Genomic DNA, 13,904 nt, shown 5'->3' with positions numbered 1-13,904 from the left:
GAATCTTTTTACTATCAAAGAATAATTGTAATAAATACCAGTTTTCTTTTGACAGCTTTTTTCTAACATCAAAAATATCATCTCTTGCATGCAGATTGATCTTGTACAAATAAAACAGATATTCACTCAGATGTATCAGAAGACCCTGAGCACAATGATTGCAAGTGACACGAGTGGAGATTACCGAAAGCTTCTTCTAGCCATCGTGGGCCAGTAGGAGGGATTTTTTTTTTTTAATGAAGCTATTCAAAAGCTTATCTTCAAAACAGTGACTGACTGACCTGCATGCAGCAATATCAACCATCATCTAACCAAAAGAGCTTTTTATTAAAGACTGTGTCAGGGTTGTGCTTGGTTTGCACATGTGGTTATTGCCTTAATTCCAATGTTATTTTTTCTATATATACAATCAATATAAAGCCATAATCATAATGATGTAGTATTAATTCAATGTTTGTAAAGCATAATTTTCTCACTGCTCTTACTCTAATCAGGATACCATGTTGAATAAAAATCGCAACAACCTCTAATTCTGTGTAATACTATTGCATTTTTAAAAAGGTTGCTAAAAATTCTGTCTGCCAAAGTCCTACCAGGTACATTGGACAGTTATAATTGGTGGTGTTTCAAAACTGTAGTACTTAAAAAAAAAAATTTAACTCTTTTAACCTAGAGTAATTTACATCTTATTTTATATAAATTGGTATTCTATACTTATAAACACTAAACTTTATACATAGAAAATAGATTAGTATTGCCTGTAGTAACTTAAAAAAAAAGATTAGGTGTTATATGCATAAAATACATAGCCTACTTTTATGTCTACTAAAACCCGCTATATATCTTTATTGGCCCCTGATTTAAAAAATACATATTTATGAAAGACTTTAAAATTAGTTGCAACTTAATTATTATTTTAGAAAAAATTTATCTGTATTGTTGAAAGTATTACAGCCCTGGCCAGAGTGTTGGTCCGTGAGCCAAAGTGTCTCAAGTTTGATTCCCGGTCAAGGGCATATACCTGGGTTGCAGGTTCGATCCCCATGTAGGAGGCAGCCAGTCAGTGTGTCTCTCTCACATCAGTCCCTTCTCTTCCTCTTCTCTTCCTTCTCTTCCTCTCTCCCTCCCTTCCACTCTATCTAAAAAAATCAATGGAAAAATATCCTCTAGTGAGGAAAGTATTACAGATGTCCCCCATTGACCTCCTCCACCCTACTCCTGCCACCCACTCCAGACCTTCAAGTTGTAATTTTATTATATTATAATTCAAGATAGTGAAGCTTAACACATACGGGTTGATCAATTAATGGGCAAATAAGGCTTAAAATATCTCTTTGGCCGAATTGAATGTTAGCTCTTTGGAGAAGTTTATTAGGAATTTATTAGTGGTACAGCAAGATGATTTCAAAACCCATTGGTTTATCCCCAGTACTGAGCAATTATTGAGTATGTTGAGCATTATAATTAGGGAAAATACAAAGGAACGAAGTTTGTAATCTAGTGGGGGTTCCAAACAAAAATCAGGATACAAAGAAATTATAAATGTTAGATTATAAATTCTGCTGAGGATAAGAATCCTAATTGTTCTTTGTGCCAAGATCCCTGGCACAAAGCAGATATTTAAACTTGGTGAATGATTGTACTAAAAATTGAGGGGAAGACTAGTAAATATCAAGTAAAATTCAATGTATATTTGTTTTTTGTAAGTACTAAGGATCATACAGGGTAGTGTAAAATACAATCTTATACTTAGAGATAGACTTACGTATAATTGTAATATGAGGCAAAGGCAAGATACCTGAGTAGAAGACTATTAGGTTAGGAGGGATATAATTGCTTTTAAAAAGTTTCTTTGAGCCCTTGCTGGTTTGGCTCAGTGGTTAGAGCATCATCCACGGACCGGAGAGTCCCAGGTTCAGTTCCTGCTAAGGGCATGTACCTTGGTTGCAGTTTGTCCCTGGCCCCGGTTGGGGTCATGTGGGTGGCAACCAATCGATGTGTCTCTCTCATATCGATGTTTCTCTCTCTGTTTTCCTCCCTCTCTTCCTTCCATTCTATCTGAAGATAAATGCAAAAAATGTCCTTGGGTGAAGATTAAAAAAATAGTTTCATTGAAAAAATTTGATTTTGATCCAGGTTTTGAAAAAGAAACAGTGATGGGATATAGTAAAGATGAGAAAGGAGGGTAAGGTGTGTATTTTAAATCACTTTTAAATTGATTTTTTAGAGAGAGAGAGAGAAACATTGATTGGCTGCCTCCTGCATGTACCCCCTACTGGGGATTGAGCCTGAAACCCGGGCATGTGCCCTGACTGGGAATTGAACTGGGACCTCTCAATCCATGGGACAACGCTCAATACACCGAGCCACACAGGCCGGGTGGAGGGTAAGGTATTAAAGAAAGAAAAGCTGAGCAATAGATTTTTAAACTTGAGATAGAATTCATACACCACTCACCCTTTTAAAGTGTACAGATTCAGTGCTTTTTAGCATAATTACAAATTTGTGAAACCATTAACACAATTAATTTTTGAACATTCCATTACCCAAAAAGAAACTTTATAGCCATTAACAATCACTTCTCATTCCTCCTCCTCCTGTTCAGCTCGTGACAATCACTAAACTACGTTTTGTCTCTCCAGATTTGCCTGTTTTGGGCTTTTTATGTGTATGAAATAATATACTATGTGGCCCTTTGTATCTGGCTTCTTTTAATTAACATACTATTTTTAAGATCTGTCTGTTGTAGCATGAATCAATACTTTATCTATTTAATGGCTGAATAATCCATTGTTTAGATATACATTTTGTTAGTACATTCATTGATGGACATTTGGGTTGTTTTCACCTTTTGGTTATTATTAATAATACTGCTATGAACATTCTTGTACGAATTTTTGTGTGGACACGTTTTCAATTCTCTTGGCTGTGGAATTAGGAATTGTTGGATCATATGATATCTTCATGTTGAACTTTTTTGAGGATCTGCCAAACTGTTTTTCAAAGCAGCAGCACCTACTGACAATGAATGAGGTTTCTAATTTCTCTTCATCCTCACCCACAGTCATTGTTTATCTGTTTGCTTATAGCTGTCCCAGTGGATGTGAAGTGGCATCTCACTGTAGTTTTGATTTGCATTTCCCTAATGACTGAGATATTTTCTTGTGTTTATTGTCCATTTGCATATCTTTGGAAAAATGTCTATTCAAATACCTTGCCCATTTTTAATGGGTTATTTGTCTTTTCATTGTTTAATTATAGTTTTATTTATATATTTTGAATAGTAGACCCTTATCAGGTATTATTTTGTTTTGTGGGTTTTTTTTTTTTATCCTCACCCAAGGACATTTTTCCATTTTTTGTTCATATAGAGTGGAAGAGAGAGAGAGAGAGAGAGAAACATCGACGTGAAAGGGACACATTGAGTGGCTGCCACCCGTACAACCAACCAGGGCTGTGGACAAACTGCAACCGAGGTTTGCGCTGTTAGCGGGAACTGAACCCGGGTCTCCCTGGACTGCAGGCCAACGCTCTAACCACTGAGCAAAACCTGCTAGGGCTCTTTTGTGTTCTTTTATGGTATGGTCAGTCATGTGGACCCTGAGAAGAAACTTACCTGTTGAGATGTATTCCCCATGGTCATCTTGTCACTGGGAAGGGATTGGGCTGAGATGGGTCTGTCCCAGCATGGTCTGAGATGTGTGGACTTTTTTTTTTAAATACGTTTTTATTGATTTTAGAGAGAGAGGAAGGGACAAGGAGAGAAACATGGACTTGAGAGCGAAATATCTTTTGTATACTCCCTACTGGGGATTGAGCTTGCAACTGGGCATGTGCCCTGACCAGGAATCTAACTGGTGATCTCTCAGTAAATGGGATGACACTCATTCAACTGAGCCACACCACTTCATGAATGAAAGAATTGAAGACAAGTCCAGGTGATTTTGAGAGTATGTGTATTAAAGCTTGGGATGGTGAAACAAAGGTAGTTCTTAGGATAGAAGTAGACTCAGGAAAGGAAGTCACAGTAACAGAAGTAAAAGTCTAGTGACAAAAGTGAGCCATGATGGGGCTGCTTTTGGCTCACTAAAAAGTTAGGCAAAAGGAGGGTCCTTGGAGATTAGGAGAAAGAAAGTAAAAATTCATGCCTGAAAAAAGGGAGGCCCAGGCATACTCAGGGGAGAGCATGCACTGGGTCCTCTGTCTTGGGGGTTTTTGATCTGTTTTCTAAAGGTGGGAATTTTAGGGGAAGATCTCAACAGGATATTCATCAGCTTTTCAGGTGTGTCCTTTAATATGCTTATATATCCAAATGAGCATATAGAAGGGTTTGGGATCATTCTCTGGTCAGCTTGCTTCACCTCTATCTTGGATTTGTCTGGCTTTGATTGTTTTTTGTTGTATTTTTATTTCTCTGACTTTATTCATTCTTGGGTTTGGCTGGCACTAACGGCACTAACTGGGTCTCTGTTATTTATCTCCCTGGGTAGGGGGATTTAGGCTACTTACTCCCTTGTGAAGCAGATAAGTAAGAAGCTAGGAAAATTCCTTTGCGAGTGGAATGGGAAAACAAACAGATAGCCAAACAGACTGTGAGCAATTTGTAGCCAGCTAATAAATTGCAAGATCTTATCTTCCCTAACCAAGGACACTTATGAACAAATGGTTTACACATTCCAGACCAGCCTTGGTCCCAGTCCCTTTCCATTCTTTGAAGGTGAAACTAAGCAGAGAATGACCTTCCTGGCACATCAGCATATCAAAGGACACCTGGAAAGCTGCTGAATATTTTGTTGAGACCCTCCCATGAGAACTCCCCTCAAATTCCTGCCTTTAGAAAACATAAAACCCCTTATGACAAAGGACTTAGTGCTTTGTTTCAGTGTACACTCTCCCTTGAGCATACCTGTGCCTTCACCCACCCCCCTTCTTTCCTCAGGCATGTATCTTTGCTCTCTTTTTCCTAAGCTCGAAAGCACCTAATGCCACGACCGTTTAATACAGCTCCTCATTGTTGTGGTGACCCCCAACTATAAAATTATTTTTGTGGCTACTTCATAATTGTAATTTTGCTACTGGTATGTCTTAGGTGACTCCTGTGAAAGGGTCGTTTGACCCCCAAAGAGGTGTGACCCACAGGTTGAGAACCGCTGCTCTAAAGGTCCCAGGAAATTTGCAACCAGGGGAGAAGCAAGGAGCAGCAGCTCATCTCCAGCTAACCCCCTGAACCTGTCTCCAGTGGCTCTCCTTTTGGCTCTGTAACTTGTTTCCTGAGTCCATGCAGCCCAATGTGGCCCACTTTTTCTGTCTCTGTGACTTTCTTTCTAAAGGGCTAAGGCAGCTTGCTTAGGCCTGACTCTTCCTCATATTTCCAAAGGACCAAGGTAGCTTCGCTTAGGCTCACTCCTGTTGCTATGATCTCGCCTCTTCTATCTTACGCCCTTCCTTTGCTTCACTGCCCCCCATCTTTAATAAATGTGCTCTCAAAATCACCTGGACTCATGTCATGAAATCTTTTTTGCATGAAGTCAAGAATCCACATATTCCAGACGGTGCCTAGGTAGACCTGCCTCGGTCCCTGTCCCTTTCCTGTGACACTTGGTTAGGGAGGACAGGGTCTTGTGATGTATTAGCTGGCTGTTAATTGCTTGGATGTTGGTTTATCTGTCTCAGTTTCCCTATTTAATTTTCTAGGGAATTTTCATAGCTTTTTACTAACATGCCTCAAACTGAGGGCCCAAATTTTATGAATAGTAAGAGTCTTCCAGCCATTTGCTGACAGGGGCTTCTCCCTTACTCTCTATACCAAGAAGATCCTCAGACTGAACTCTTGGCATCCCACACTATGACCTGCTTGTTTACACAGTCTGAATCATCTACTGCAGGGAAACCCTTTGTAAGGAATTGGGGGCGCCACCAAATAAAACAGAGAAGAGACTGGAGAGCCAATCAGCTGAATAAACAGGGATCAGGCTTTATTGGGTGCACTCCGGGCGGGTTCACAGACTCCGGGGGTCGAGTCCTAGAAGCCGCGCTCAATGTAGGGGCTTGTGTCTTTTATATCTGCCTGTTGTAGCTGGAATTTGTCCCTTAGGGTTTGGCCCTGCGGGAGCTATGCATGGAGCCACTGGAATGTGAATCGATAAGAGCAAGATGGGAGTTAATCTACAATCTCGAGGCAGGCCGTTCAGGGTGGGAGACAAGGCTGAGCAAGTGAGACAATGGTCGAGCACTTTGCCTGGCACCAGTCCCCAGGCCATCAGACACCCTTGTTTCATTTTGCTATAAAAGGTGGCCACCCTTTGTCTTGGGGGAACAATTTAGGTTTGTTACTTGAATCTGTGTCTCCAAGCTGCAACTCCTTTTGCTTACATAAATACTTTTATTCTTTATTGCAGTCTAAGGTTAATTTTGGTTTACTGACAGGTACAGCCACAAAAGGAGGCTCAGTAGAGGCTCAGGAAATTTATACTCAGATGTTCTAGAGACAAGAGACACTGCACACACAGGGTCACATGGGAAAGACACCAGGGTGGTCAGGAGCCTAAGAGAATATTTAGGACATAGCCTTTATGGGGGTGTCTGAGGGAAAGTCAAGGCAGGGCAGGACAAGCAGTTTAGGATTGGCTAGGCTGAATAATTTGGAGTGGCCTTCAGTTGTCTGGTACCTGGCCCCGGGGTGATTAAGGCAGATAAATAATAGCTTCCTAAGGTTCAGAGCCAGATACTGGAGGTAAGGCTTTGGACTGGTTAGTTTGCATGACAAAGACACTCTTCTGACTGGGCCCTTCACTATCTCTAAGAATTAGCTACTTAGGGAGGGGTAGTCTCTCCCATCTAGAATGTTTTAAGATGCAACATTACATACAAAAAGTTATATATACAGGGTTAGGCAAAAGTAGGTTTACAGTTCATATAGAAAATAATACAATAATTAATAAATGATAATACAAGAATAAACTTTTGAGTACTCCCTCACCCTGTACACGCACACACAATACAGAATTTCATTTTCTCCCATTCTGTGGATTGTCTTTTATTTTTATTTTATTTTAGAGAGGAAAGGAGAGGGAGAGAAAGATAGAATCATCAATTAAAACATCAGTTGGCTGCCTCCTGCATGCCTTCCACTGGGGATTGGGCCCACAACCTGGGCATGTATCCTGGCTGGGAATCGAACCAGCAACCTCTTGGTGCATGGGTTGACGCTCAACCACTGAGACACACGGGCCAGGGCTCTTTTAACTTTTTTGATGATGTCCTTTGAAACACAAAACTTTAAAATTTTGATGAAGTCCAATTTTTTATTTTTTTGGTTACTTGTTTTTTTGGGGTCATGTCTAAGAAACGATTACCTAATACAAGCTCACGACGATTTACCCTTATTTTTTTTCAAAACTTACAGTTTTGGTTCTTATATTTAAGTTGTTGACATTTTATTTAATTAATTAATTTATTTATTTTTTATCTTTACCTGAGGACATTTTTGCATTCATCTTCAGATAGAGCAGGAGGGGGGGGGGGAGGAGAGAAACATCGATGTGAGAGAGACACATGGAGTCGTTGACACCCACATGACCCCAACCCCAACTGGGGCCGGGGACAAACTGCAACTGAGGCACGTGCCCTTAGCGGGAACCAAACCTGGGACTCTCTGGTCCGCAGACCAGCCAATGCTAAGTAGTTGACATTTTAGTTAATGTTTTTTTATTGTTCTTAATCCTCACCCTAGTATATTTTTCCATTGATTTTTAGGGAGGAGGGGAGGAGAGAAAGCGAGAGAAACGTAGATGTGAGAGAGACACATTGATTGGTTGCCTCCCATACTCACACAAATCTGTAACTCTTTGGTGCTGGGTCAATGCTCTAACCTCTGAGCAACACCCGCCAGAGCAACATTAAAAAAAATTTTTTTTTAAATCCTCACCCAAGGACATTTTTCCATTTTTGTTCAGATAGAGTGGGAGGGAGAGACATAGAGAGAAACATCGACATGAAAGGGACACATTGAGTGGCTGCCACCCACACAACCCAACCAGGGCCAGGGACAAACTGCAACTGAGATATGTGCCCCTAGCGGGAACCGAACCCAGGTCTCTCTGGACTGCAGACCGACACTCTAACCGCTGAGCAAAACCGGCCAGGGCCAGAGCAACATTTTAGTTAAATATACATGGTGAGCTCTGGTCGGTGTGGCGTCGGCCTGCAGACCAAAGAGTTGCAGGTTTGATTCCGGTCAAGGGCATGTATCTCAGTTGTGGTTCAGTCCCCAGCCCTGGTCGGGGTCATGTGGGAGGCAACCAATCAATGTGTCTCTGTCACATCAATGTTTCTCTCTCTCTCTCCCTCCTACTCTGTCTAAAAATAATGGAAAAATACCTTCAGGTAAGGATTAAAAAAAAATTATACATGGTGAGGTAGGTGTTCAACTTCTTTCCTTTGCATTTGTTTATCCAGTTACCCTAGCCTTATTGAAAAGACTATTCTTTCCTCATTGAATTGTCATGGCACTCTTGCTAAAAATCAACCATAAATGTAGGTTTATTTCTGAACTCTCATTTTGATTCCATTTATCTAAATGTCTATCCTTAGGCTTTGATTATTGTACTAGATTTCTTTCTTTTTTAAAAAAATATTATTTTAAATTTATGTTTATTTTTTGGAGAGAGAGATAGAAACATCAATATGAGAGAGATACATTGATCAGCTGCCTCCTGCACACCTCCTACCAGGGATGGAGCCCACAACCCAGGAATGTACCCTGACCCGGAATCGAACTGGGAACTCTCAGTTCATGGGATGACGCTCAATCCACTTAAGCCACACTGGCCGGGCTGTACTAGATTACTTGATAACAGTAGCTTTGTAGTAAGTTAGAAATTGGGAATTGTGAGTCCTCCAACTATGTTCTTTTTCAAGATTGTGTTGGATATTCTGGGTTCCTTGCATCTCCATATTAATTTTAGAATTAACTAATCAATTTCTGCAACAACAACAAAAAACCCCATCTGGGATATACATGGTGACTGTTTTATATCCACAGATCAGCCCTGGCCAGTTTGGCTCAGCGGTTGGAGTGTCGACCTGTGGACCAGAGCCCTGGGTTTGGTTCCCGCTAGGGGCATGTACCAAAAAAAATTATATATATATATATATATATATATATATATGTAGAACAATTTGAGGAATGAGCAATATATTTATTGTATTATTAGGTATTGTCAGAAATAAATTGACTTTGGAAATAACAGATTAGCTAATTAGAAACAAGTGTTTTAGAGTAATGAGAAAGGAGGTTGTTGAGATAGTGTGTCATTTAGTGAAGGTCTTTGAAACTCAGGCTGAGAAAATTTGAATTTTATTAAAGAGATTTTATAGCTCCCCCCAATTGATTTGTATATGTAGATGATTTAATTCTGATTATCAGTACCATTGTGTTTTCTATAATACCAAAGCAGGTCTTTTCTATGTTTTTCATATGCAAGTGAATGTTTTAAATCAGTTAAAAAACATTTGAATGCCTTTCTTCATAAGGACTACAGGAATTTCAGAGTGGCCATTACTAAGCACTCTAGATAAATAAAAAGAACTTTAACATGGGGTTTTACCTACAGTCCAAGGAGGATCAATTATGTTTAAGAAAGTGACATCTGTTACTTATCCTCCATTGTCTAGGCCTTGAAACAAGACCATGAGACCAAGATTATGAGATCAGTTCCCTAGCAAAGACTTGGTCCTAACTCAAGTTTATCATGAAAAAAAAAAAAGTATGTCAGATGCAAGGTAGGAACGTTCTCAAAATGCAAATTCACTTACAACCCACACTTGGGAAAAAATTCAGAGAGAGATGCCTTCCTCACTAGTTTCATTGTTGGGGGGGGGGCATTTCATTACTTTATAACACTGCAAGCTTTAAAAAATCTTTTTTCTTAATTTTTATAATTTTAATATGTTTATTAGAAAAAACAAAATTTATTATTTGTTTATTTATTTAATCCTTACTCGAGGATATTTTTCCATTGATTTTTAGACAGAATGGAGGGAGTGGGGGAGAGAGAGAAACATTGATATGTACATCAATTGGTTGCCTCCTGCATGACCCTGACTGGGGCCGAGGATTGAACCTGCAACCTAGATACATACCCTTTACTGGGAATTGAACCCATGACCCTTCAGTCCACAGGCTGACACTCTAACTGCTGAGCCAAAATGGCCAGAGTGGAAATAAAATTTATTTTAAAAAATTGGCCCTGGTAACTGTATCCTAAGCATGCAGTTTTCATGGAGAGTGGTATGTATGTGTGTATAGTTTAAAATTTTGTTTTAAAATAATTTCAAACGTATAGAAAAGTCACCAAAACAGTGCAAAGAACTCCCATGTCCCCTTCACCCAGATTTTCAAGTAGTTAACATTTTATTGGTTCATTGCTCACTCTGTGTATGTATGTACGTGGGCATACAACCCTTGTTATTAGCCCGTTTTTGGACCTTTTGAGGATTAACAGAGCACACTGCAGACTGCTATTTCATCATTCCTAAACACTCCCAAACAGGGTCACTCTCCTACATATAGCAAACAACCTTCCACATCAGGAAATCAATGTTGGTACAACACTACCACCCAGTTCACGAAGCCCATTCAAATTTCCCCCACTGTCCCAGCAATGTCCCTTTTCCTTCTGATCCAAAAAGCTATAGAGGAATACATATTGCATTCGTTTTGTGTTTTGGGACTCCTTTCATCTGGAACAGTTCCAAGTCTTTCATGTCCTTGACCGTTTTAAAGAGTATAGGCCTTACTTTCTATACCGTGGTCTGCAAATCTGGGCTCTTTCATGGCAGGAATAAAAAAAATGATGCTTTGCTTTTTCCCTATGAGTCTCATCAGGAGGCTCACACTGTAGACTGCTCCCAACATTAATGATGGTAACCCTGATAACTTGATCATGTTGGTTTCTTCAGTTACCTTGTTTTCCTCTTTGTGCTTGATTAGTAGTCCAAAATCATGCTAATACCCTATCCCTCATCAAACCTCCACCCCTCAACCATAGAAGACCTCTGCCTGAAGTATACACATTTATAGTGGGTGCCAAATGGTAATTCTCTATTTCCATCATTTCTCCTTCATCATTGAGTTGGCATTCTACTGTTATATCCTTTCCATTTATTTATAATAATGTGAACCTGTGTATTCATATTTTGTTAAATGGATTGTCATCCGTTATTTTTTATTTATTTATTTTTAATCCTCCCCCGAGGACATTTTTCCATTTTTTGTTCAGGTAGAGTAGGAGGGAGAGAGGAACAGAGAGAGAGAGAGAGAAACATCGATGTGAAAGGGACACATCGAGTGGCTGCCACCCACACAACCGACCAGGGCTGGGGACAAACTGCAACCGAGGTACAACCGGGAACCGAACCCGGGTCTCTCAGGACCGCAGGCCGATGCTCTAACCGCTGAGCCAAACCGGCCAGGGCTGTCATCCGTTATTATCACTGCTTATTTTGATGCTCACATTGTTTCAGATTTGGCCAGTAGGAGCCCCTTCAAGCTGTTAACATTACATTTTAAAGTATGTATACTACTAAGATTCCTTCGTGTTGTGACTGCTTTGTAATATGTTATTTTTGTGAATATATATGTTTATTTATCCACTCTTCCGCTGATGGGCACTTGGGTTGTTTTCAGGATTTTGCTATTGTGTTTTGCTATTCCAACTCCAAAGTAATGTTGCATTTCAGCTGTATTTAAATCTTTTATAACATCATTTACTTCAAGTCTGTATATTGTATAAATATTAAGCACTAGAAGCAGCTTTGTTTTGCACCCTCATTGTGTGAATCAGGCTCACTTTTAAAATACTGTCATCTGCATTTTTCACGAAGAAAGATTTAAATGACTTATTTAAAAAATCATTTAATAAAGGCTTTATCTTTAAGTAAATTTACTATTTTCCCTTTCCTATTTATGGAGGAATATTGAAAGAAATGGGTTGAGAAAGCAAAATGAAAAAGTGGAAAACTGCCGAGGTAAAGTGCCAAACAGAAGTAACCCCACGTAGGAATAAGGCTGCCCCGGCACGCACCTTTCTCGGAGCGCAGGCGCAGAAACTCCCCCCGTCTCTCCCCCACCCCCGCTCTTTTTCTACACCCCCCCACCCAAACGTTATCGCGAGTCTTGTGGGGAACTTGTAGCAATTGCAGAAACTAAGTTCTCGCGAGAGATAATCGGTTGCTATAGTTGCGAAAAACACAGCTGTGGCTGTTGCAGGTAAGACAGCTGTCTCTCCTAGAAGACCCTCTCTTCCCGGGCTCCCTACCCCGGCCCTGCGCCACACCCCGTTACCTCAGTCTCTGCCCTCAGCAGTGGCCAAGCCGAAGCGCATCCCTGCACCACCGCCCTCCCAAGCACACCCACACGCCTCGGACCCCGCTAGGCGCGTCGCGCCCGCCGACCCGGCCTCCCAGCCAAAGCCAGGTCCCGCGCAGCAAGCGCAGACTGCGCCCCTGTCCCAGACCACACCTCATCCCATCGTCTCCTTCATCTAACCTGTTTCTAGGTGGATTCTTCTCCTGCAGCTTCTTCTGAATAGATGACAGGCAATGCGTGCCTTGGTGGGGGTAACAGAAGCCTGCGCCTGACTGCCCTCACCGTAACTTGTAATTAGCCAGATTTCTTGCATTCAGTATTCAACATATTTGCCACTAATGCCTCTTGCAGACAAGGCATGATGCCAGGCCCTGAGAGGCTGTAAATATGAATGACAGATTACTTGTCTTTAAAGGGGTAATCGAGTATTAAGGAAAAGCAGTGAATATTAATAATACCATTTGTGCTTTGCTGCATAGATTTTAGTGGATATTCACAACAAATGTGAAACAGGTCAGAAATTTTGTTATCCATTTTACGGAATGTGAAACAGGTCAGAGGTTGTCCATTTTACAGAAGGTGAAACAGAGGCTCAGAGAAGTTAGGCATTTGTCCAGGGTCAGGCTGGCGAAGGCCTAATTCATGTGGTACTGTAGTAAAGGAAAGAAGAAAACTAATGCAGAAGGTAAGAAAGTTGCCAGGGCTACTTAGGCCTAAAGGAGCCTGGAAACATGGTTTTCAACAAGTGATATGAGACTTTTACATGAGTGGGAAAATGGAGGAGGAGCTTGGAAGAGGCAGAATAATTTTAAAGTCTGGTGGCAGCAAGGTGTCTTCTTATTTTGTGCCACCAGTTCTAGACATACTTGGCCTAATATATCCTAAGTAAACGTTTGAATTGCATTAAGTTCCACTTTGAGTTGAGTCAGAAAACATGACCTTTTTAATTAAAAAAAAACAACAACAAAAACCCACAACAGATATCCAATTTATTTTTGAAATTGTATCCTCAGTGTTGTGAAATAATTAGAAAATGACTAAATAAGACATATGTCAGGTCTTTTTTCAGTGGACTAACCATTCTATGTGTCTGCTTCTTTCCCATTATCAAAATATATTTTGTATAACTAGGAGATTAAATAATCTTTGAGTGGAACTTCGAACATTAAAAAAACAAAACAAAAAACTACCAAAGAACACTGTGAAGGATGTGGGGAATGAGAGTTGGGCGGATGGCATTTCTATCCTTCTTGCCTTGCGATAATTTGTGCTTAATGGGTTAGTTACAAGGATCTTTTTAGCACTAACTAGTGGAATCATCCTTGTGACCAGCTCCCTAAAGTCCTGCCTATCTAGCAGCAAAGGTTGGAAAGGCCACAGACAGTGCTGGACTATTGTATTTCTCTAAGTTCTCCCCTGGTGTTGGTATGAATAACATGAGTACTTGTGCAGCTATAATACATGAGGGGACAGGTTCATTCGTTATGTTTACAGGGACGAAAGAAGACCAGAGGGACTTTGCTTAAGTGCCAGT

General features: G+C 40.4%; 1 protein-coding gene across 4 annotated transcripts in view; it reads left to right on the top strand.

Moving 5' to 3' along the window:
• ANXA7 (annexin A7) overlaps positions 1 to 622 on the top strand; it is a 32,601-nt gene extending 31,979 nt beyond the window's left edge. The window contains exon 14 of one of the 4 annotated variants that reach the window (XM_036265245.1): positions 56 to 622. In XM_036265245.1, coding sequence (XP_036121138.1) covers positions 56 to 217 — 162 coding nt within the window. In that variant the 3' untranslated portion in view covers positions 218 to 622. The remainder of the gene's footprint in view (positions 1 to 55) is intronic. The other 3 variants (XM_036265247.1, XM_036265246.1, XM_036265248.1) reach the window with 3 other exon arrangements.
• Positions 623 to 13,904: the final 13,282 nt, after the last annotated feature.

Source organism: Molossus molossus, unplaced genomic scaffold (assembly GCF_014108415.1).
Source record: "Molossus molossus isolate mMolMol1 unplaced genomic scaffold, mMolMol1.p scaffold_m16_p_17, whole genome shotgun sequence".
Classification (NCBI taxonomy): Eukaryota; Metazoa; Chordata; class Mammalia; order Chiroptera; family Molossidae; genus Molossus; species Molossus molossus.
Note: the sequence above shows the minus strand (reverse complement) of the source record. Positions and strands in the feature narration are given on the sequence as shown.